The 25,677-nt window shown below is 35.4% G+C and overlaps 1 protein-coding gene across 7 annotated transcripts in view; it reads left to right on the plus strand.

The window, feature by feature from the left end:
• The window catches only part of Thsd7b (thrombospondin type 1 domain containing 7B), an 809,752-nt gene extending 805,390 nt beyond the window's left edge, over nt 1-4,362 (plus strand). For all 7 annotated transcript variants that reach the window (XM_078017320.1, XM_005315833.4, XM_078017322.1 and 4 more), the window contains one exon: nt 3,160-4,362. In XM_078017320.1, the coding sequence (XP_077873446.1) occupies nt 3,160-3,241 (82 nt within the window). In that variant the 3' untranslated portion in view covers nt 3,242-4,362. The remainder of the gene's footprint in view (nt 1-3,159) is intronic.
• The last annotated feature ends 21,315 nt before the right edge of the window (nt 4,363-25,677 follow it).

Genomic DNA, 25,677 nt, shown 5'->3' on the forward strand with positions numbered 1-25,677 from the left:
CCATTTCCCCAGATTCAATCTCTTTTTTTTTAATTGGTTTTTTAAAAAAATAAATGACAGTGGAATGTATTACAATTCTTATTACACATACACAGCACAATTTTTTATATCGCTGGTTGTATATAAAGTATTGACACTAATTCATGTCTTCATACATGTACTTTGGATAATGATGTCCATCACATCCCAACATCCTTGCTAACCCCCTGCCCCCTTCCTTTCCCTCCCACCCCTCTACCCTAGAGTTCAAACGGATGGTGTTGGAGAAAATAATGCTAAGTGAAGTTAGCCAATTCTAAAAAAAAAAAAAACAAATGTCAAATATTTTCTCTGATATAAGGAGTCTGATTCATAGTGGGGTAGGGAGGGGGAGCATGAGAGGAATAAGAGTCAATCTCTATCTCTCTTTGTGCAGTAACCTTCAGTAAATGCCAGCGAAGGGTGGGTTGCAAAAAATTTTTTGAGAGCACTTACATTTCTTTCCCCTTTCTTCTCTGTGCTCAACCACTCCTCTCCTCACGCCCACACACACAGAGAGAGAAACAGCACAGGAGAGGTGGGAAGGGAAGATACTTATTGTCACTTCAGCTAAAATTCATCGTGCTCGTTTTATCACTAGGGAAACATACACCACCACCAGGGTCGATACACCAACTGTCACTTCCAGGTTGTCCCAACTTCAACTTTGTGTGTGACTTCTTTGTACCTTGAAATGCTGTGCATGAGCATGATCGGGATGCTGTATGAAGCTGGGTTTATTATCCACTCTCGAGCCTGGGCTGGCATATAATTAGAGCTACTGGAACATGTTTATAGATTAAAATGGATAAAGTTAAATTGGATGTGATTCAGGTAATTATGCAAGACCCCTTGAAAGCTGGAGAGGACCTAGAAAGCAGGATATGGGAAGCTGAGACTCCTCTCCAGAAGATTGTATCCATCACACAGCTGCCTCTCCTCAGCCTCTTTGGCTAGAACCCATTCACCCACTGTCCATGCACCCAGCAATTCCTTAGGGAACACCAATCACATGTCAGGTACTGGGGTGAGGGTCACTTTGATAATCTGTGGTTCCCTTGAGTAGTTTTTAAAAAAAACTTTTTATCTCTTTTTATCTCTTTTACTTCTGCGATTTATTTCAAACATCAACCTGAAGACTTAATTTTACTCCTTAAATTAGAACATGAGTATTTTAAACTAGAGGATTTTCCTTATTATTATTTTATCAAACTTTTTTATTGTGGTAAAACTCACATAACATAAATTTCACCATTTTAACCATTAAGTGAAAGAGGCTAGACATGAAAGGCCACATAGGGTAGCACTGATGTGAGATATTCAGAATGGACAAATCCACCAAGGCAGAAAGTTGGTTAGTGGTTCCCCAGGAACATGGGAACATGGAAATGGGGAGAGACTGCTCAGTGAGAAAAGAATTACCTTTTTGGATGATGAAAATGTTCTGGTGCTAGGTAGTGGTAACAGTGGAAAACATTGTTACTGTGTTAATGCCACTAAATGTCACACATTCAAATTCTTTGTTTTTAATTTATATCCAGATAAACCCATCATTTCCTTTTTTGTTTTGTTTTTTTATATGTGACAGCAGAATGTATTTATAATTCTTATTACACACATAGAGCACCATTTTTCATATTTCTGGTTGTATACAAGTATATTCACACCAATTCGTGTCTTCATACCTGTACTTTGGATAATAATGATCATCACATTCCACTATCATTAATAACCCTATGTCCCCTCCCTTCCCCTCCAACTCCTTTGCCCTATCTAGAGTGCATCTATTTCTCTCATGCTCTTGCTCCCTATCCCACTATGTATCAGCCTCCTTAAACTCCTCATTTCTAATAAGTACCAAATAAGTAACACATACATACGGAGTGTGTGGTGATCTGGTTAAAAACTTAGGTCTTGTTAGATTTCCATAAAATCTGTGCTCTGCTGCTCACCCAATGAACTGTGGGAAGGTAAATAATCTCTCTAGTCCTTCTTTGTAAAGTAACATTAATCTTAATGCCTCCTTCTTAGGGTCGTTCTAGGGTTTATGGAGAGATTAAGATGTAAGCTGCTCAGCACAGAACTTGGCACTTAGTATGCATCCAAAAAATAAATGATGCTGCTATAAAATATGTAGCATAGATATGTGGAGACCAGAAAAGAGATGGGTCCCTGCCGAGAATGGCCCAAGAGAGAGCCAGGCTCTGAAGGCATGGCAAAGCAAAGGCACAGAGGGGGAAAGACCACCATGGGACAAGGGAGTGCATGGTAGAATTTTAGTTACAAGTATTTATAAATAGAAATTTATGCACACTAAGAAACAAGCAATAAAATGCCTCCCTGTGTGAACTGGGAATGTTACTCAACTTTAGCTTCTTTTTATAAGAAGGAAAACTAGCCCTTCCTGATCTGGCAAAATCACAGACTGCAGATAAAGCATAGACCAGGTGACAATGGCTTTGCCTGGAACTTGTGAAATTTTCCTGACAGATTATGGTGACGTGGCAGCTGAATGTCAGGTTTCAGACCAGAGCTGAAACATATTTGCTTAAAAACAAGATCAGAGTAAGGCACAGGAGCCTGGCTGCTCCAGCTGCTTACAATGTTAAACATCTGTGATGTGGAGGTCACAGTCGCTTAGGAATTGGTGAGCAGCAGATGTCCATGTTCTGTGTGTAAATAAGAAATGAAAATACCCTTCTACCAAGTTCCTTGATTCCTCTAAACCATTCTGGAGATTAAAAAAAAAGAGGAAGAAGAAGATGACTTCTTTCTTAAAAAGGGTTAAAGTATATAATACAGTCACATACCACATGACAGTGTTTCTGATAAAGATAGGCTGCATAGATGACTGTGGTCTCATTAAACTCAATTGCCTAGTGGTGTTGTCACTGGCTTAGTTTGTGTAAGTATACAGTATTATTCTCACACAATGACAAAATCACCTAACAACAATTTCTCAGAATGTATTCCTGTTGATAAGTGATGCATGACTGTATTCAAAAAAGAAACCCACATACACATCCAGAGAAATGAATCTTTTGTCACTTTAATACTTGAATTTCTCTACTTCAAAATTGTCATTGGCAGATGAAACAGAGCTCTGTGAATTTTATCTAAGGAATTCTTTTCCCTTTGCAGCAAGAAGCCAAAACCACATCAAAGCACACCTCCCCATCAGAAGCCTCTGACCTTAGCCTACGATGGAGACTTAGACATGTAACCTGAAAAAGAAATCCAAATGTAGACATCAACTGCCTTAACTGCTTTCACTTTTGTAGCTCTCAGACTTCTCAGTTTTTTGAGGAATCTCATGATGTGATATATTGGGCAGAATACAAATATTGCAAAAGTAATATTGCCTCAACTTCATTTGGACATGGAGTCAAGGATTATTAGGTCTGCCACTTTGTTTTCAAGTTGTTTGAGGATGTGAGTGTTTTTTTTTTTTTTGTTTTTGTTTTTGGTTTTCCCAAGGGACCCAAACCCCTTCTCTTCCTGTTTGGAAATGAAAGGAAGAAAACATGATGGAATTCCCACAGACTTGAGTAAACTTGATCTTCAGCAGCATAATGACAATCCAGAGGAAGTCCAATCAAGGCATTTACTGTAAATGATGAGTCTGACATTGCATTGTTATGCACTATATTAGTGCAAAGTCTTTATTCTTCCCATACTTCAACATGAGTTTTCTAGAGTTTACATTGGTTCAAAGACTTTCAAATTGGATTGCCTATTTTCATGAACACAGAGAATGGGTTACCATTTCAAAAATTCTCTGAGTTTTTACCTTTAAATATTGTATTTTGTTTTGTAGCCAGGGTATGATGGCACTTCATGGGTTGCATCTGTTGATAATAGCGTGTGTGTAATTGCTGGGCTAGGTGAAAGCTAGGTGGTTTCTGAGTGAAATGTGTACTGAATGTTAGAGTGTATAAATGAAAATAGGTGGCTATATTGGAGAATGAGGTAATTATTTGGTTACTAAAACTGTATTTTAACAAAAACTTAGCTGTGTAGATATAACATTAACCACACACAGTTGTAATTCAGTTTAATGATGACAAACTCTGCTTTTGTAATTTCAATTTTCTTATCTGAATATTTATAAATTCTTTTCTTGAATTTAATTATCTGACCTCATTTACTATACATTGAACACCAATCCTGTTTGTAGTAAGTCTTGCTTTTATAAGGTTTCAATAATACCTAAAACAACACATTAAAAAGCTGAGACCATTTTATGAAGATAATTGTTTGTAATCCTAGGTGTTGAAAGTAAGAAGGTGCCATCTTGTGGTATTGACTTGTATTTATAACAAATAAAGTGCTCAAGAGACTGCAGTGTTGGCTCTTTTACATTTATTCATTTCCAAAACGCCTTTGCTTTGACAAAAACAGTTTAATGTCAGTTTTCCTATGTTGTTGTTTTTCCGGGCTGACAGATGAAATCACTGACCGAGAAAGCTAATCTTATCCCAGATTCTCAACACTCTCAGGTGTACTGTGAAGCAGAGTCAGTCATAGGGACACAGAGAGGCTTTTAAGGAACATTTATAGCCCAGATGATGTTAGAACAAACCGCTGTAATAATGCAAATATCAATATGTAAATTACCGAGAGAGCTGAGAAAATGGGAATCTTAGAAATGTGATGCAGTGAGGAGGGTAGAGGATATTTTCATTTGTATTATGGCTTTCACCAACCATTTATCAGCTAAGTGAGCCCTTGGATGAAATGATTGTGCCCAATGTCACCATGGTTTTAAAGAAAAAAAAAGTGAATGTAAAGGGAATACCTTATTTCAATCATGTGATTGAGGAAACAAGAGTTGGGCTTTGCTTCAGGTAAAGCTCAATAGTCTTCAGAGTAGTTCAAGAGCATCCAGCCCTGGCTGTGCCCTTTACTGCCTTGGTGACCCTGGACAAAGACTATAAATTATTCACACCTTAGTTGGTTGATGCCAAAAGTAAAGATAATAAAAATTTCCTTTCAAGGTAAACATTAATGATAAATGTAAAATACTTGGCATTCACCATCTGTAATTAGCATTTTATAGCACATTCAGAATTGAGACCTTAGGTCATTCAATATTTTCATTCAGTACAGATTCAGCTTTTATCCATATATATTGAATTTGTGTTAAAATATTAGATTTTAACATTCATGGTTGAGTAAAATTGTTTCTCCAGTAGTACAGAGTTATTAAAAATATTCTTAACTCAGTTACACCTATTTTTCAAATATCTTAATTAATGCATATTCTATTGATTCAAACAATACATATTTATAAAATATCATAGGCATAGTGCTCAGAGGTACACTGTTGAATCAATGAAATATGATCCTTTCTGTTATTTTAGGTGCCACAAATATCCAAAGTTTTGGGAATTTTATCTCTGTATAGGCAAAGCCAAGTAAAAATCATGAGTGAAAAAAAATTCCATAAGGTAATATATTTTCTGAAATTTTATGCTTGAAATACATGCACACATTTCCTTAGAGCATATTGATTTTTCAGTAAAAAAATAATTTTAACTTGTAGTTCTTATAGGAATAGAATAAGAGTAGGAGCCAGAAGTTGTGAGTACTACAGCACCCAGCCATTGGCCTTTGATAACAAGTCACCTAAGTCACCTTTCACATTGCACATTGCAGAGAATACTTTACTAAAAGCTTCAGCTGGTTTAACCCATGATTGTGTGTGGCAGAAGTCTCAGGGAACTAGCTTGCTGAACTATTTAGTTAGATATGCAAAGGATTTTTATAGTTTTGAATTAAAGTCATTTAAAATTGAGATATTTCACATAAAAATTTGGATTTCTAGCTCTTGAAAACTAAGAATATCTGGTAACAAATATCTCAATCTTTAATGTAATAATTTTCTGGAACTGAATGTTGGATGGTCTCTTTGGAAATGACATCCATTTATCATTCATTTAACAATATTTATAGAATACTTATGGTGTGCCAGACACTACTGGAGGTGCTGAGCATATGCTAGACGTGTGAAAAGAGAACAGCTTGCTGCCCTCATGGAACTTACACACTCAGAGAGAAAGAAAGAGATAAAAACAGATTTCTAACAGACTCCCTAATTAAAAAATATTTATTACCTGGTGATAAATCTCATGATCAAAACTGTATGGGATAATGGGATGGAGAGTACTTTGAGTGGGGTATGCTACTTTGTGTAGGTTCTTCAGGAAGGACACTTAAGAAGATAATCTTTGATTTGGTGACATACAATTTGAGAACTAGATGAAAAGAAAAAATCCATAATCTGGGGTAGAAAGTTTCAGGTAGAAGGATTAACTAATGTAAAAGCCTCCAAACAAAAACAACCTTGGTTTGATTTATAGACATGATTAGCAGAATGGAGCAATGTGAGCCAGATGAGAGTGATATGAGAGATCCTTCAAGTCTTTCTCACCTTCTCAATGAGGCATCTCTCAGCCTCAGTTTATTGTCCAGATCAGTCCAGTTTCCTAAAATTTTATTAAGGCAAAGCCACACCCATTAATGTGTTGTCTATGTCTTCCTTTGAGCAAAGGGCAGAGCTGAGTGCTCATGTGACAGATACTGTATGATCTACAAAGCCTGAAATATTATCTAAGTATTAAAATAAAAATATTATTTTTGTAGAAAAAAATTGCTGTCCTCATTTCTGCTGTTACAATCCATGCCCTTTAACTCCCCCAACGTTTTCTTCAAGAGTCTGATCACCTCTAACATTCTAATTACTAAGCCTGTTTATTTTACAGTTTATTGTCTGTTTTCTCTTTACATTATAATGTTAATACCATAAGGACAAGGATCTTATTTTTCTTCACTTATGTATCCCAAATGCTTGGAATTGGTACATAGTTAATATTGATAGAATGATTTCATGAGGTTAGAGACATAAGCAATATAAACCATACATCCATGGAAGCCATGTTAAGGACTTTGTATAAGAAATGTAACGGACAGATGCTGAAATGTTTGGCAGAGTGACATGACATGATACGGTTTCTTACTCTGGATTAACCAGACCCATTCATCTATGCACCTAGCCTGTGCTATAAATCAGCATATCCTTCATGAACAAGACATTTTTATGCTAGTAGAATCTCAAAAGATCCATGTTCAATATCTCTGCCTCAGAAGATTCCCCTGAGAGCAGAAGCCCTAGGGTAAAATGGATTTAGTGACAAGTTCTGCAGTTTTTCAATAACCATTAAACAGCAAGCTCAATGATTTTAGGAAAGAGATTTTGTGGGAGTTTTTTGTTAAGTATTACATTTGTTATAATACTTACAGGGTTTCTTCTGTAAATTTTATATAAAATTGTTAGTGTAACTGAAATATAATAAAATTCAGCTTATTAATTAATATATTGGAGTGCACAGTATGCCACAGGTGGCTTAAAGGTGTGCTGAAATATGGATACCTCTCCAATGTGGGAGTGGCCAGAGCCAGTCAGCCTCATAGTCACAACCTCATGCATTTACTCTATTATGTTAGAGGACTGGCTATCATTTCTGATATGTCTCATAATATTTAAGAAATACTGCAGTGGGTAATAATAATAACTTGTTAATGATTTTTTTGAAAAGAAAGATCATTGTGGGGTAAGTCCTAAGATTATGAGGGCTATTAGAACAATTTGAAAAAAGTTCCTGAGAAATTCCTATTTCAAACTGAATTTATAAGCTAGGAAGAAACCCCATAGAAACAATAACAGTGATATAAATGGATGCACAAAGAAAGACTTTACTTATTACATCTGGGAAATTAAGAAAGAACTTCAGAAGAAATGCGAATTTGAGTTACACACCAAAGAGGAAAACTTTGATGATGGTGAAGGGAAAGGTACCGATAATTGGGTAGACAATGCTTCTTTCAAAGATTTAAGATAATTTTCTCTGTCCTCAAGACGAGGATCAGGATGAGGGTGATCTTCACTTCTTTGGTTGATTCAGAAATGAAATACTAAACTGAGAAGTATCAATTTCTCCATCAAGCAGCATGAAATGTTTCTCCATTTATAGCTTCAGATAACTTGGGTTCTCAGAACCAAATCACTAAGAGTTGCCCTACTAAAGGGTTTCTATTCCATGTCTACTATGTGCAACTTCAGAAGTCTGACTCCAGAAAAGAGTTGTGGAAAGGAGTACATACTGCTCAAATACCTAAGAAAACCCTGCCTCCGTTCATTGATAAATGGGGAACTGGGGAATATTTAACTACAGATTTAGGGAATCATATGTATGCATATGTACATATACTAAATAAACTTCCTAAAGTGTCACTTGGCCTTTCTTGATTGTTTTCAAAGAAAAATCAACAGATTTAATAGGTCAAATAACAAAATTATGATTCAGAGTTTCCCAAACCACCTTGTTTCCCAGGATTCTTAATGTATCCATAATTGCTTCATGGCAATTGATAGGCCAAAAGAAATACTTAACCATTCTGTTTATGAAGTAGTTCAACTTAATCATGTACAAATAACTTAATAATTTGTCTTAAGAATGCAGTGGTATTTTGAAAAGAATAGCAATACTCATGAATTAAAATAAAAGTATTTTAAGTTGATTTTTAGATAGCCACATTAATAAATTAACTAGAAGTCTAAGTGGATTTGGGCTCCTGGAACCTCTCAAACATAGAATCAAATTGGCTGCTGCCACCTTCATTTCCTATTCCATATTGATTTCTATGCGCTATCCACTTGTATCTCAGTGATCAATAAAAATCTAGCTTCATAAAGATGTGACATCATCGAAAGGAATGAAATGTGATCTAATGTTGAAATATGAACTAACTTAAGCAAGTAGTTCACACTTGTCAGATGCTACATTTTGCTCTATTATCCTCCTAAATTTGAAGTCCAGTGGATGTAATCCCAAAGAGACCTTTGATGCAAAGTGAATCAGAGGTGATTTTCTGAATAGCCATAAGTATATCAGGGTTTTCAATACCCATGTTGATTTTCTATGAGCTTGCTTTTCATTTCAGGGATGAAAAACTGCTTGAGACTCATTTTTTGTTGTTGTTGTTTTGTTCATAAAAATATTGCTTCCATTTATTTCTCAAATCTCCAAATATCTCTGTATCAAGCCCTATTGATTTGTTACATATTTAAAAGCACAAAGGGAACAGTCAAAGGGCTTTTTGTGTATTCGAACTCACACCCCCAGCAAATATATTCTGTGCAGATACTATTTTTATAGAAGATTTTTTTAAAGTGGAAGAACATGCTTTCTCCATCTTCATGCTCTCCCTCCATTCTTTATCCAAACACTTCTCACTTAATACCTTTTTAATATGACTATATATTATAACAATAAATTAACAAGGGAACATTCAGTTAAAACAATAGATGGGAAATGGCAAAAAGCTCCAAAGAAATTGAAGGAATTAATGTAAATGATAAAGAGAAACCTCAGCTTCTGATTATTATATCATAAGTTGAATGGACCCCCAAGTCATTGCCATAAAAAATATTTATAAAAATTTTAGGGCTCAGGATGTAGCTCCAGCATTGCAAAAATAATTTTTCATAGCTAAAATTCCTGAGATTACATAAATGTATATATATAATGATTACATGTGTATATGTGTGTGTATACACAAATACTTATGCATATCTCCAGGGAAATTAAAATAAGATGAATAAGAAAAGATCTGAGACTACTTAAGAATTATCTGTCCCAGCTCATATGTTAGGCAACAAATAAATTATTATTTTCATTTTGCAGGAGTTACTGTTACCATTCCTTCATTTTAACAGAATGAGAACATAGTTCCTCTTGATGGCTCTGTACTCTATCTTCCCTTGGACAGGAAACCTGACAATGAGTCTAATCACTAGCAAGATAAAGAAGATACTCAGGCAGCTTAAAGTACTGGAAGTAGAATAAGGCGATGAGGTTGATAGGAAGGGGGAAAGGAAGAAAAGAGGAAGACTGTGGGACACATTAGAAAAGTAGTGAAGAATGTCAAGTCTCCTCTTTTGTGTATTTGATACAAAGAATAGGAACCATAAGAAACATCTAAGGTCCTCATGCAGGCTCTGGGACTTTGCCCAGTGCCTCAGATGGATTAACATTCCATACTATACAACAGGGGTTGCCATTCCCAGTTGTTGCTACATGGAGTTCTATGATGTTGAGGCCTTGATGGTCTCCGTTGCTTGATGGTGTTCAATAACTCCCTGTTAATTCTTTAATTGGGAGGAATTTATTATATTTTTAAATAAGGAATAACAATGTTTTATACTGAAATAGAGGCTTTAAGAAAAAATTCAAGGCCTATGAACTGACTTTTTACTCAAAAAAAAAACATTTCATTGTTTCTATTCTTTCAATGGAGAATGACTTTGTGTATATGATCTTATATTTGTCATCATTACATCTTTTTTTTTTTTTAAAGAGAGAGAATTTTATTATTTATTTTTTTTAGTTCTCGGCAGACACAACATCTTTGTTTGTATGTAGTGCTGAGGATGGAACCCGGGCCGCACGCATGCCAGGCGAGCCTGATACCACTTGAGCCACATCCCCAGCCCCATCATTACATCTTTCAAATATCATGACAATAGGCCAGTATCTTGCCTCATACTAAGATTAAGAAAAGATAAAAAAAAAATTTACAATGGAATTTAATCCTAATTCCTTGACTTCTCAAATTTTCTTTAAAAAATAACATTCTGTTCCAACAATGTGTAGAAAAACTAAATGTACATATGACTGAACACTTGGCATGTTAATCGCCATCAGACTGATCTGACACTAGGCTTTATATACCACTACTAATTTACTTAATCCATCTCCCAAAGACAATGAATAAACTAATACTTAAATCTTAAAATTGTAGTAATTAACCTTATAGTAATTACAAATTATGTAGAAATTGAAAATCTAGAAAGGCAACATTAGTAACTTTTGAGGACATAAACTATTTTCTTATTTTTCCTGGGATAGACCTTTCTATTTAAGAAACATGGCAAATTTTTGCCTCTCTCTAATCAAGTTTAAGGAAGACTTTCATTGCAAATAATCCTTTGAAATCCTTGGAGGGATATGCAGAGTGCAGATACACGAGACTGGATTTATTTGAATTCCATTGAAATACAGAATTGATTTTCATTCCTGGCAGTTTTCTGAAATGTACATTGTGGCTTTGTTTAGTTAAACTAGTTATGACACTTGAGCCTCTGAAATGCTAATATACCTGCACCCAGCCTGTGTGTGTGTTGGTTTAGCTTCTTTGGTGGAACAAATTTCAATCCCTTTCAAGCAAAAAAGTAAGATGAGCAGATATTTGTATAATGTATATGTTAATTAAATCACATTATTCCCTGGGGGCTAGACAGCAAAGAATGTATTATCATGGTTATTTTAAGCCTGATATTTACTCATATAAATCTCAGGAGCAATAAGGCAGGATAGTGTACTGCCAGATTCTGTGAAGTGATCTGTTATTAATAAAAACATATAAAAATGAAAGAAAAGCATATCCTAAAAACAAATTTAATTGCATTAATGTGGCACAAATCTGGCTTCCATCAAGTTTTGTGTCATGCAGATGGTCACTAAGTTACCTGACTGTGGGCTGTTAACAGCTCTGCTCTACCTAAAGTTGGTAGATTTATGTTACCATAAAGGATTCACTTTTCCATAAGAGTTGAAATCTATCTTCAGACTCTAGCACCATTCTTCCTATTAGCATATCATGGGCTTATGGATCAAGAGATAAAGTCAGCATGTCCCAATTTCTGCTTTACTTTCATGGCCACCTAATACAGTACATAATGACCATCCCAAAAGCAATTCATCGAAAATCATCTGGGCTTCAGGCAGTCATCCCACAACGTGTTCACTTCATTCTTATTTGTCTACAGACTGATAATTGATCCAATTACCAAATTTTGAGATTTTTTTTAACTTATTATTATTTTTTACATTTTGGTTCTGGTGTTAGTATCTCTCACTCAGATGCCTATCAAGCACACTGTGTTGGAACTGCCAATAAACTTACTCTCCTTCAGACCAGCATGACCTTGCTGATTCCTCCACAGCCATTTAAGTCTGGCTTTGGAGAAAGAGATTTCTGGTAAGCATATGTATCTTTGAAAGAAAATATGGGTAAATTCAGTGATGTTTCAAAGTGATCCACAATTTTATTATATTTTTATTTATATTTATATTTGGGTTCAAATACTCTATAAATATAAATAATGTGCATGTCAGTGACTGACCATCAACACATGGAATTTCTTGAGTTATTTCACCAGTTTTACATAGTAAATGTGTATCTCCATAATTCCAGAAAAATATATTTCTATTTATGTTTATTGATTTATTAATTTTAGGAAAAAAATGATTTCATCATATTGAATAAGAATCAATAATGGCAATCAGGGTAATGGGACCTGTAAAGGCCTTTCCTTTTTCAAATGTAAAAACCATGAGGCTTACCTGTTGGTAGTTCCAACCAATTCCTTTGCTCCAGATAGGTGGAAAAATGGAAGTTGGAGGTGAACCTGGATGGGAGTTACAGGAAGGATTATAACTCAAAGGCTAAAGGACACAGTCAATGACTTTGGTTCCTTTTCAATGCCTGTTTAACATAGATTTTGATTAATGCTCATCACCACCCCGCCAAAAGAAAAAAAAAAAAAGGTTTTTCCTGCTATCAGGTCCCCTACCACCTGTGTGAGTTCTAACTCTTCTCTTCTCACTGAAATGAATCCTACTCCTTTGGTACAGAAATATTGTTCCCTATCCCCCTTGCCAATCCAATAATGAGGACATGGTTTTAAGAAAAAGGAAAAGGAAGTCTTATTGCTTTGCTAGCAAAGGAGAAACAGGGGACTCCTGTCCCAGAGACTGGATTCTGTCCATCAGAGGAAAGAAAAATTTTTAAAAAGTGATTCAATGGCTACATTGAATATGTTCTCTGCCTTGTTAATTTTGAGTCATTTTGAGGTCTTCTGGTACATCCCAGAAGTCTGAATTACTTTGGTGGTGGGTGTGTACTTAAGGACAGATAAAATTCTACCTGGGGTGGAAAGAAAGATAATCTTTTTCCTAAGATTACCAAGGGTGGGGGAGGGGAGATTAGGGAGAAGGAGGAAGAGAGGAATAAAAAGAAATATGTCTGTTTTAAAAATAAGTTTCCTTGGGCTGGGGTTGTGGCTCAGTGGTAGAGCACTTGCCTAGCATATGTGGGGCACTGGGTTCGATCCTCAGTACCACATACATAAATAAAATGAAGGAATTGTGTCTATCTATAACTAAACATTAAAAAACAAAAATAAGTTGCAGTGGCAAAGCTGCAAAGGCTAGATTCAAAGCATAAAGTGGACCACTGTTACGGTTACTCTTTCCTTCTATTATTGTACGTGGATTTTATTATTCAAACTTGTGAGGTAAATAACCCAGAAAGAAATTGGTGAAATAGAAAATCTACTTTCTTCTCAAAACTCTGGTTCAATATGAAAAAGTACTGAGCTCACAGATGAATTCTCTTCTTTCTAATTTTTCATGTTTATGTTATTTTTGATATTCTACATATTTTAAATTTAAAATATATTCAAACCTCTATATTCAACTTCCTTGACACCTCTTTCAATAAAAACAGTAATGCTTCTCTCTCCCCTTCCCTCATCTATTATTTTTTAATAATAGATGTTATTTTTTAACACAGTTATTTTTTAATGACCAAATATTATACCTCAATTGGTCAAGTAGAATATTAGAATATATTTTCTGCACTAGGCATCAAATCCAATAGTTGAGTTCTTTCATAAATTATTTAAAATTATGTGCTTTTTATTTTAATCATATTTGGAAGATCTTTCTCACCTAATTCTCCACCCTTAGAATTTCTATTTCTTTCCCTCCATGCTATTAACTGTCTTAATTATAGCCTAATTTTTTTTAATCCACAGATAAAGATTATCTTCCAAAAAGGCTTCTCCCCAGGCCCCCACCCAGTTACCAAATGCCAGGAGCCTTTGATTGTCTTTCTTTATTCCAAACTGGTTGTACTTTAGTATTTTTTAGAGATTTCATTCTATTCTGGGACTTCCCATTGTTGATTGACTAGATTGATTCATTGTTGTTTACTCCCCTGACTTCCCTTTTCTTGCATTATTGCATTATTTTGATGAAGAATAGCCTCAAGCCATTTCCTTAGAAGGGATGCAGAAAAGAATAAGGAACAAAAAGTGGATTGATTGCTTAAGGGTTAAATCCCAGAGAACTTTTAACAGCCAGCACATGTTGACTGGGCACCCTTGCATTGGTTGCCATTAGTCTCGTATTTTTTGAAAATGGACTTATTAAATCTAAGTTCAGTATAATTACATGGCATCTAGTAAGAGTTACTCCATTCTTGATTGGTCTGCTAGGATCTCGTGCAGGAACTCAGTTGAAAATAGAGACCTCCCATAAATTTTTATATTTCATTTTAAAATTTTTATATTTCTCATATTTCACTGGCTGATCTGTGTACTCAATAAGATATTGTGGAGGTAACAGTGTGTGATTTTCAAGGCTGATATAAAAACATTTTGCTTTCTGTCTTATGGTCCCTGATTGTACCTTTTGAGTGGAACAGACCTGAAGCCTCTGTCCAAAACAAATATCAACTTGCCAGTCATGGGAGCAGACCATTTCTGAAGCCAAAACTCCAGTTCTGCTCAAAGTTTCATATGACTACAACTCTGGCTAATATTTGGATTTCAACTTTGAGATACAAGGCAGAATCAAACACCTAAGGTGCTCCAGATTCATTATTTCACAGGTAATATGAGATATATAAGTTTATTATTATTATTTTAAGCCACTAATTTTTAAAATGCTTGTTTTTAAGCAATCAATAACTAATACACCTGATAAAATGGTTTGTAAAAACTTAGAGCACTCTTAGATAAAACAATGAACTATTAAAACAATCACTTTAAATCAAGTACAAGGAAGACTGGTATGTCAGCATTTGTTTTTAAGATTGTATATTAAGAAGTCTTGTAGTATGCTGTTTTTAGGTCTTTTGAGTATAGTCCAAGAAGAGGAATAGCTGGGTCAAATGGTGGTTCCATTCCCAGCTTTTCAATGAATCTCCATACTGCTTTCCAAATTGGCTGCAGCAATTTTCAGTCCCACCAGCAATGTATGAGTGTACCTTTTCCCCCCTCATCCTCGACAGCATTTGTTGTTGTTTGTCTTCATCATGGCTGCCATTCTTACTAGAGTGAGATGGTATCTTAGAGTAGTTTTAATTTGCATTTCTCTGATGAGCATTTTTTCGTATATTTGTTGATTGATTGTATATCCTCTTCTGAGAAGTGTCCATTCAGGTCCTTGGCCCATTTGTTGATTGAGTTATTTGTATTTTTTGGTGTTTAGCTTTTTGAGTTCTTTGTATACCCTAGAGATCAGAGCTCTTTCTGATGTGTGAGAGGTAAAAATTTGTTCCTACTCACCTCACATATTATTTCTCTTGCTGAGAAAAAAACTTTTTAGTTTGAATTCATCCCATTTGCTGATTCTTGGTTTTAATTCTTGTGCTATAAGTGCCTTACTAAGGAAATTGGGGCCTGGCCCCACATGATGGAGATTAGGGCCTACTTTTTCTTCTATTAGATGCAGTGTCTCTGAATTAATTCCTAGATCCTTGATCCATTTTGAGTTAACTTTTGTGCATGGTAAGATATAGGGATTCAATTTCATTTTGTTGCATATAGATTTCCAGTTTTCCCAACACTGTTTGTTGAAGATGCTATCCTTTCTCCAGTGCATGCTTTTAGCACCTTTGTCTAATATAAGGCAGTTGTAGTTTTGTGGGTAAGTCTCTGTGTCCTCTATCCTGTACCATTGGTCTACCAGCCTGTTTTGGTGCCAGTACCGTGGTGTTTTTGTTATTAATGCTCTGTAGTATAGTTTAAGATCTGGTATAGCAATACCATCTATTTCACTCTTCCTACTTAGAATTGCTTCAGCTATTCTGGGTACCTTATTTTTCCAGATGAATTTTATAATTGCTTTTTCTATTTCTGTGAGGAATGCTATTGGGATTTTGATTGGAATTGCATTGAATCTGTAGAGTGCTTTTGGTAGTATGGTCATTTTAATAATATTAATTCTGCCTATCCATGAGCAAGGTAGATCTTTCCATCTTCTAAGGTCCTCTCTTTAGGATTCTGTAGTTTTCATTGTACAGATATTTCATCTCTTTTGTTAAGTTGATTCCCAAGTATTTTATTTATTTATTTATTTATTTATTTGTTTGTTTGTTTGTTTGTTTGTTTGTTTGTTTTTTAGGATATTGTGAATGAGGTTTCCTCATTTCCTTTTCAGAGGATTTGCCACTAATATACAGGAATGCCTTTGATTTATGGGTGTTGATTTTATATCCTGCCACTTTGCTGAATTCATTTACTAGTTCTAGAAGTTTCTTGGTAGAGTTTTTAGGGTCTTCTAGGTATAGAATCATATCATCAGCAACAGCCATATCAATGTTTATAGCAGCACAATTCACAATAGCTAGACTGTGGAGTCAATCTAGATGCCCTTCAATGGATAAATGGATAAAAAAAATGTGGCATATATACACAATGGAATATTACTCAGTGCTAAGAAAATAATAAGATCATGGCATTTGCAGGAAAATGAATGGCATTAGAGCAGATTATGCTAAGTGAAGTTAGCCAATCCCAAAAAAACAAATGCCAAATGTCTTCTCTGATATAAGGGGGGTGACTCAAAATTGGGAAGAGAGGAAGAGCATGGGAAGAAGATTATCTCTACATGGGGAAGAAGGGTGGGAGGGAAAGGGAGGAAGAAAGGGAATTGCATGGATGGTGGAAGGAGACCCTCATTGTTGTACAAAATACATGTATGAAGATGTGAGAAAAAAAAGAATAGCGTTACCCTAGATTAGATAGAGAGAAGTGATGAGAGAGGAGGAGAGGGGTTGGGGAGATAGGAAGGATAGTAGAATGAAACAGACATTATTATTACTGTGTGTATATATGTGACTGCATGACCAATGTGATTCTGCAACTTGTACCTTCAGAAAAATGAGATATTATATCCCATCTGACTCAATTGTATGATATGTCAAGGTCATTGTACTGTCATGTGTAACTAAATAAAACAAATTTTTTTAAAAAAAAGTAAAAAAAAGAAGAAATCTTAGTGACTCTCAAAGCCCCATGTGTTAAAGGCTTGGCTCCCAGGCCGTGGCACTACTGGGAGGTGGTCTAACTTTTAAGAGGTGGGGTCTAGTTGGAAATCTTCTGGTCATATGGTAGCATACCCATGAAAGAGATATTGGGACCTGGACCTTCCTCTTCCTCTTTGCTTCCTGGCCACCAGGAGGTGAAAAGCTTGCTGTACCGTTTATTTCCCACCATGATATACTGCCTTGCCACAAATCCAAAGCCATGGAGTCAAGTAACCATGGACTAAAGCCTCTAAAATCATGAGCCAAAATAAAGTTTTCCTCTTTATAAGTCAATTTCAGGTATTTTGTCCAGTGATAAAATACAGTTGGGGAAAAAATTATTACAGATGAAAAGTTATCTTAATAGAAAATGCAGCAGAATTTACAGATAAGTTATCAAAACTAATAAGAGCTTAGTTTTCCTGAGAGGAAATCAAAACACTGTTGTCCATTCAAACTCTTTACACCAACAATAAATAAATAGTTACAAATGCAATAGAAAGAAATGCCATTTGGAATGCCAGTCTCCCCCATCCAGCAAAAAGCTAGGAATTCACCCTAGCATATTTAAGAACTTTATGAAGGATAACACTTTATTAAGGGTTATAAAGAAAATTTAAATAAATGAGAATATGTGTTGTATGTTTTCTATGTTTTCCTTCTAATACCATTCTCAAGTCTTCCCCAACAATTTTTGAAGAGTGAATAGGTTCCCTTGAACTCTGAATTTGGGTAGATCAATGAATGAGAAGCACTGGCAGGACATCAGAGAGAAATAAAGGAATATTCAGCCAACTGCCTCCCTGGTGATGGCTATGGATTGATTAAATCCATTAAATGAAGATCATATCTTCTATCAAGTAGCTTGGTTTTCAGCTACAGATTCTGCCTCTGGATTGCAAGAACTACTCCCTCCACTACCTTTGTTTTCTCCTTTAAGCATAAGAGTGATAATTATTTATGACTGTTGTTTTCCCTCAATTCATTCATTTAAAATTCTTTAATTAAACTCAAATCAATCACTCTGAGTAAGCCATTCTTTCCTGTTTAAACTCTGAGTACTAAAATAATTTGTATTAGGGTGACTCCAGGAAATGGGAGTTTTATACCATATTGCTCAAATGTTTAAGGAGAGTACAAATTACTTTCTTGCCCTAGTAATTACTGGCATGAAGTAGATTCACACTTATCCAGATTAACAATGGTGGCATGCTATGAAATGCAAATGAAGAGCAAGACATTGGGAGATCCCCTACAGCCCTTCATTGTTACAAAGACAAAAATGATTATCATGTAGGAGAGCATGTACTCTTGATGTGTTCACAGGTGTGTGTGCGAGCACGCAAACACACACACAAATACACACAAGAAAAGAAAAGAAAAAAATTAAAGGCCTTGCATGTCAACTCAGATTATGGGCAAAAATTAGAACATTTATGTGATAGCTGGTAGCTTGGAACAATTATGATTAACGTATAAGTCCAAAGCTTGATTGTAAGCATTGCAGGTATCTGTTACCCAAATAAAGTTTTTGGTCTGAGAGGAGTGAAAATCTGAGATATGGGGCAGAGCAATTGAACAGACACTTAACAATATTGTTCTTCTGTGTTTCAAATAGCCCTGGATCTCTTTTGGCAATAATAGTACATGTTCTCCTCCTCTTGAAGGAGACTAGACTTTTCTCTGTGTACTTTCCCTCATCAGGGATGCTGATTATCTTCAGGACCCACCACTACCACTATTTCCTTAGACTCATAAGAAGAGATTGATCACAACTTGAAGTATAAATGTGGTCCAAGGAAATGAAAATATTTGCTGAATTTGTTTTGGCAGGAGTCTGAAGAGAATCCATGAGTGGATTACAGGGATATTAGACCAAAAATGGGAGAAAAATGACTTGATTAAATACCTTTATTAAAACTAAGGCATTTTTCATATACAAAATTATTGACAGAAACACAGTGGACTAAGATTCATGATTACACATGTTACCTTGAACTTTAAGACTTGTGTTAATAGACATCTACTGTGACCAAATTAAGCCCGAACTTGACAGAGAGTGAGATGTGCTCTTGGGGAAGAGGACAAAAGCTCACGAAATTGGGATTTGGGTGGAAATACTTTGGACCTACTCAGTCACCGACTAACTTGGCCTCATGGAAGGTTTAGAAGGTACTGTCTTTACCAAGGCATTAAGGAATTCACTGGAAGTAGAGCACCAGTTTCCATGATGAATTCTGTGGTAGCTGGCATCTGGAGGTCCAGGATGATGGTGGTGTATGCCATACTAAAATTGGCTTTTTCTGGTTTTAATGACGATAATAAGATCCTACAGAAGAAAGCTAAGGTAGTAGTACTTTAAAAATCAGCAATAAAATTAAGCACAATTGCCACAAAAATTTACAAGTTGCAATGAGAATACTTTGATACACAGGAATTTGTGGTAATCTTTCATTGATCATGAGCCTCCTGGAATGAAATCGATGCAAGATTCATTAAAGTACTACTTTTCATATAAAGGAAAGAAAATGGTACCAGTCCTGGATCACTGTAAAAGGTAATTGTGACCACTCACACAAGTTTTGAACCTGAGTAATTTATGGACCTGAAATTCCTTGACAGAGGAGACCCAGCAACACGATTAACACCGTTGACTCTGTATCATAGGTCAAACCTTCCTCAGAGATGCTTGCGACCATTTTCTATGATGTTTTGCACTACATAAATGGAAACACACCAACATGCTAGAATAATTAGGCACTCAGATTAATTGATGCGAATCACTAGTTCTTAAAACATTGACATGCTCCAAAAGTCAAAGAGGATATTTATGGAGCTCTACTGATAACCTGCTGACTCCATGTCACAATCAGTTCAGTCAGTCAAAGCTCAAACACATCCTGTTGAGATTGAGGTAGAGAGGGAAGATGGGAGGGGAGTGGAGGGGAGGGGGGATAGTAGGGGATAGGAAAGGTAGCAGAATACAACAGTCACTAATATGCCATTATGTAAAAATGTGAGTATGTAACAGAAGTGAGTCTGCATTATGTATTTGGGGAGTTCAAAACCCAATTGAGTCAAATGTATGAAAGATGATATATCATGAGCTCTGTAATGTTTTGAACAATCAATTAAAAAAAATGGAAAAAAAGAAAAAAAAAAGGATTTAGCCTGTCCAAGAATTAAGACTAAGTGGGGGTATGACAAGTAAATTGAATAGGAGTATAACAAGTAAATTCAAACCTCACCACACACCAGAATCATGTGAATGACTCCATAAAATGCAGATTGCTAGACAGCATCACCTAAGTCTGCTTTTGTGGATCTAAAATGGAGCCTATAAATTTGCATGACAGTTTTCAAGTGCTATTAATGCCTGTATTTTGAGTATCTCTGAGAAACCTTAGTTCCTGTTCTATGGTTCAGGTAACTGAATGTTTTTCTAGCTAAGAGCCTCTCGGAAATATGGTCCCCTGACAAGTGGAAATTCATTCCCTTTCAGATAAATGGTGCAAAAGCCAGATGTCTTCTGGCATACATCAGCACAAACAATCAAGTAGTGACATTAATTACAATTGTCTTTTTAAAAGTGTGGTTATTTTTCAGAGGCAAAAACAACACAGCCCATGCCTGTAATTCCAGCAACTCAGGAGACTGAAGCAAGAGGACTGCAGGTTTGAGGACATCTCCAGCAATATAGTGAGACTCTATCTCAAAATTAAAAAAATAAAGGACTGGGAATGTAACTCATTGATAAAGTACCCTGGGTTCAATTCTCAGTACCAAAAAAATAATGGCTACAACAAAATAAAACATGACCACAGCCATTGGAACCCAGTTTACAAATATTTACTTAACATTTTTTTGATTTATGGTTATCAGTAAAGATAATTAGAAGGACTTCATCTCATAAATTAGGAAAAAATATTATTATGATCTTGTCATTAGATTTAATCACCTTTCTTGTTCTCTGTCTATGCCATATACTAAAAAGGTCTTGATCTTACTAACAGCCCATGAAATGTGTGATTCATTATATTGAAAAAATATTCCTCATTGCACCTCATGAGTAGGAAATAACACATGTGTACTCCAGAGAAGGAGGAAAAAAAAAACGCAAAAATTCAGAGTTCTACCACACTGGTAAAGTTTCCAGACACGTTCATCTATAACTTAGGAGAATATCTTTTATAAAGTAAAAATCCAATTGCCTGCCCATCAATGAAGAAAGCAATCCAATAATGGTGATACTCTAAACTAGTGGGAATTTTTACTTAATCAGACTTGCTATTTCAAGATGTTAGCTTAAAGGAAGCTGCATAGCCATGACTGTTTCAGAAAGATCTGTGGTAGAGATGCTCAATGAAACCCCCAGCAGATCCCTGCAGGAGAACCAAAGTTCAGACCATGAGGACTTTGGAGTTAGGCCACATTCTCATTCCCCTCTCTCTTTGACAATTATAATCCATTTAAAAATCAGCCCCTGCTTTACTACTGAATGCATAACCCTGGGACATCAAGTATATATGCAATCTAAACTGCCTATTAGGTACTTGGTGTTATATAATTTACAAAAATAATAAAATTGAAACATTTTTGGCAGCTGTTGCCTTGTATCATGGAAATAGCATGCAATCCAGCACCAGTAGATCTATAACACATGAGTAAACTGCACAACAAAGTTCAGATTTGGATGCCTACTCTTACTGCTTCTGTCTCATTCTTCCCACTTATAGCCTCATGAAAAGTATCCTAAGACCAGTTCATGGAAAAGGAAACAAAGCAGTCCTGGATGATAAATGATATGTGCAGTGTTCTGCCACAATCTGGAAATGGAGAAAAGAGAAAGTGGGGAAGGAATATCTTCCCAGTAGGTGGTTTGCGCACACTATGTGAGAGAGACAGATGCTCATGGTAAAGATTAACACCAATTCATAAAGCATTGCTATACACTGCCTGGTTTAGGGCGTTGAAAATTGGAAACTGGTGACAAGGAAGTAGAAGAATAAAATATATTGGTGACTATCCTGGCACAGATAAAGATATTCATGTTCTGCTTAATGTCCATCAGAGGGTATTCATAACCCAGGATACTCTTAATAATTAGATAGTATCTTTTCTCTGATGTCACTCAGCCTCTTTCTCAGCCACTGTGGTGTTTGGTCAATGTACTCATGTACAATGACGTCCTACTGACCTCATTGTAGAGGCATAGAGGCTATACATAGTTCAACCTGAAGCTATTTCTCAAGCTGTTTACCTCATGGCAATCAAGAAGCAAAAAGGAAAACAGGAAGGGACCTGGTTCCCAATCTTTCCAGTGACCTAACTTCCTCCCACCAGGCCCTACTTTCTAAAGGTTCCACCCTCTGCCTCCCAACAGAGCCACAGGCTGAGAATCAAGTCTTTCAACATATGACCTTTGGAAGACATTCAAGATCCAAATTTTATCATAATGTTTTATTGCTATTTTATTTTTAAAAATTTGTTATAGATGTAATCTCAGTAAGTCATGGCAATACTTATTGGCCAAAAAGGACATCTCATTTTCTAAAGTGTTTGTTCAAATCTTTTGCTCATTTAGAAAAAGTTGCCATTTTATTGTTGATTTGTAGAGTTTCTTTATATATTCCTGACATAAATCTTTTGTCACAGATACAGCTATTGAATATATTTTCTTAGCCCATGGCTTGCCTCTTCATTTCCTTATCTTTTAGTGTAAAGATTAATTTTAAGCTTCATTTTTCAACATGTTTATACTTTATGCCTTTTTTTGTCCTAATTAAGAAACATTTGCTATACCAGGAGATTTCTGTTTCCTTATGAAAGCTTTAAGGCTTTTACTTTGACGTTTATATTTATGTTCTATTTTGAAATAATTTTAGTGTGAAGGGAAAATTAGGTATATTGCTATGGTTTGTATCTTGCATGTCCCCCTAAGGCAACTGTTGAATGCTTGGTCCCCAGCCTGCAGTGCTATTGGGAGGGGGTAGAACTGTTGAGAGGTGGTACTTAGTGGGAGGAAGTCAGGTCACTGGGGGCAAGCCATTGGAGGGGTTATGGGTACTCAAACCTCACACTCTCTTTCTTTTGGTTTCCTGGCTGACATGAAGTGAGAACTCCTCTTCCACTATGCACTCTTGCCATGATGCCTGTCACAGCCCCAAAGGCAATGAGCAAAATGACCATGAACTGAAACCTCTGAGACCATCATCTAAAGTAAGCCTTTCCTCCTTAGGAGTTGATTATCTTGGGTGTTTTGTAACACGGATGCAAAGCTGATTAACACATCAATGTTAACTAATTTTAACATTTTTTTCCATCTGAATATCCAATTTCTCCAAAAATATGTGTGTCTTGAATTGAAGAATATTCCCCTCTTCCACTGAACTACATTGGTGCCTTTGTGTAATCAAGTAATTATAAGTGTTTATTTTTAGGCTCACAATGCATTTTACTCTCTCTTTACAAATATCTCAGTTAAATATTCATGTTAGTTTTATCCTAAGTCTTGAAATATGGTAAGTCTTTATTTTATCTTTATTCTCCTTTTTCAAAAATTACCTTGGCTCCTCTGCCTCTGCATTTCCACATAAATTACAGAACACCCTTTTCTAGTATGAAAATATTTTTAAAAAACTGTTAAGAATTTAGAAAGTTAGGGCTATGATTTTATAGATTATTTCAGAAGAGACATCTTAATATTTAGATTTTCATTCTCCATTTATTTATGTCCTTAATTTCTTCCAATAATTTTCAATGTACAGGTTTAAGTATTTTATGGTATTTTTGAAAATATTTTCATTTTTTGATTATTTGTTGTTATATAGAAACATTTGACATTCTTTTATAGGGTTTTGATCACAATTTTAAAAATCATTAGTCCTTTCCCTCTTCATTCTTCTGTTTAGATCATTTTAAATGAACTTCTTTGAAGTCTCTGACATTTCTTCTTTATCCAGTCTACTATTAATCAAATTTTTAGTTGTAGAATCTTCATTTTTTAGTTAATTTTTCCTGGAGCTACAATATATCTTGATACTGTTTCATGCATTTTTTCCTCTAAATAACCTACTTATAAAATTTAGTTTTACATTTTTTTGTCATCTATGATTCTGCTTACTTTGAATCTTACTTTGTTTTATGAGTCACGTTGTCCTGCTGCTTTACATGTCTTCTAGGTTTTGGATGTGGTCTACATTAGGGATAATATTCCAGAAAAAAACTTGCTTTGCTCTTCTGTTAGGCTGCTAGGGACTTGTATCTTTAATCAGTAGTCTAGTTCATTTGAGTTCTGGGTTTCAGTCTCTGAAGGGAGGTCAGACCCTACCTTTCCTCAAGGCTTTGAAACTTAATCAAGAATATACAGCAACTTCTCTTCATTTTCCAATGCACTTTCACTTTCCACTGCTCAGTCACTCAAATTACTAACAGAGAATTGGTTAGCATCCCTGTTGGCCAATTTGCAATGGTAAATGCCTCAGCTGATCTCTCCTTTCTCATTAATGTTCCACTGTCTGTAATGGTCTTACTTTTCTACCTGAGTGTTCCTGTAGAATCAACAATCTCATTTAGAAATAGAGGATGTTATGAACTTTGTTCACCTTTAAAGAGTTAACATATATCTTAATTATTTTATTTTGATTTCTCTGTGCCCATAACTCTTTGATGACTTTAAATGCACACACACAAACACACACACATTTGTGTGATTTATTATAATTTAATTGAGATCAGAGTTCCAACAGGTATGTTTTAGGTTAATTTATTTCTCTACTGTCCCTCACTCTCTTTTTACTGATATCTTTTTTAGGCGATGGACAGTGCTGGGGAACAAACCCAGGTCATTGCACATACTAGACAAGCATCCTACCACTGAGCTACATCTCCAGTCATTTGATGTCTTATATGAAGAGTAAAGAACTATGTTTTAGGTTTCATGAAGAGGAATGGCTAGATTGATATTTTAGCATGATGTAATAGATACTGGGATGTTTGCATGGGGATATTTTAATAGAACAAAAGGCAATAATGAATTCTGTGGCAGAAAAAGATGAATATTTACATTCATCCTTGCACATTTAACTCTCATTTCCCCCACCATGCTCTATGCTCCAGAAAATGATTAATGAATTTTATCTGGAAGACCCCTTATGCATTTAATGTCAGTGTAGAGTCCAAGATGCTGGCAGAAATGGGAGGAGACTTATGTAACACATGTGAAATGATAGGAATGTGCTATATTTTGATCTAGGATTGTTACAAAATTGTGTGTGTGTGTGTGTGTGTGTATACTTTAATTAATATGAACACTTAATACTTGAACACTTCATAGTAGAGAAGCTTTACCTCAATTAAAATAGCATGAAATGATATTTGTAACTGTAACATTTCATAGTGAAGTATTGAGTTTTCTTCATGAAAATAAAAAACAAGACA

The sequence above is a fragment of the Ictidomys tridecemlineatus genome, chromosome 7, assembly GCF_052094955.1.
Source record: "Ictidomys tridecemlineatus isolate mIctTri1 chromosome 7, mIctTri1.hap1, whole genome shotgun sequence".
Classification (NCBI taxonomy): Eukaryota; Metazoa; Chordata; class Mammalia; order Rodentia; family Sciuridae; genus Ictidomys; species Ictidomys tridecemlineatus.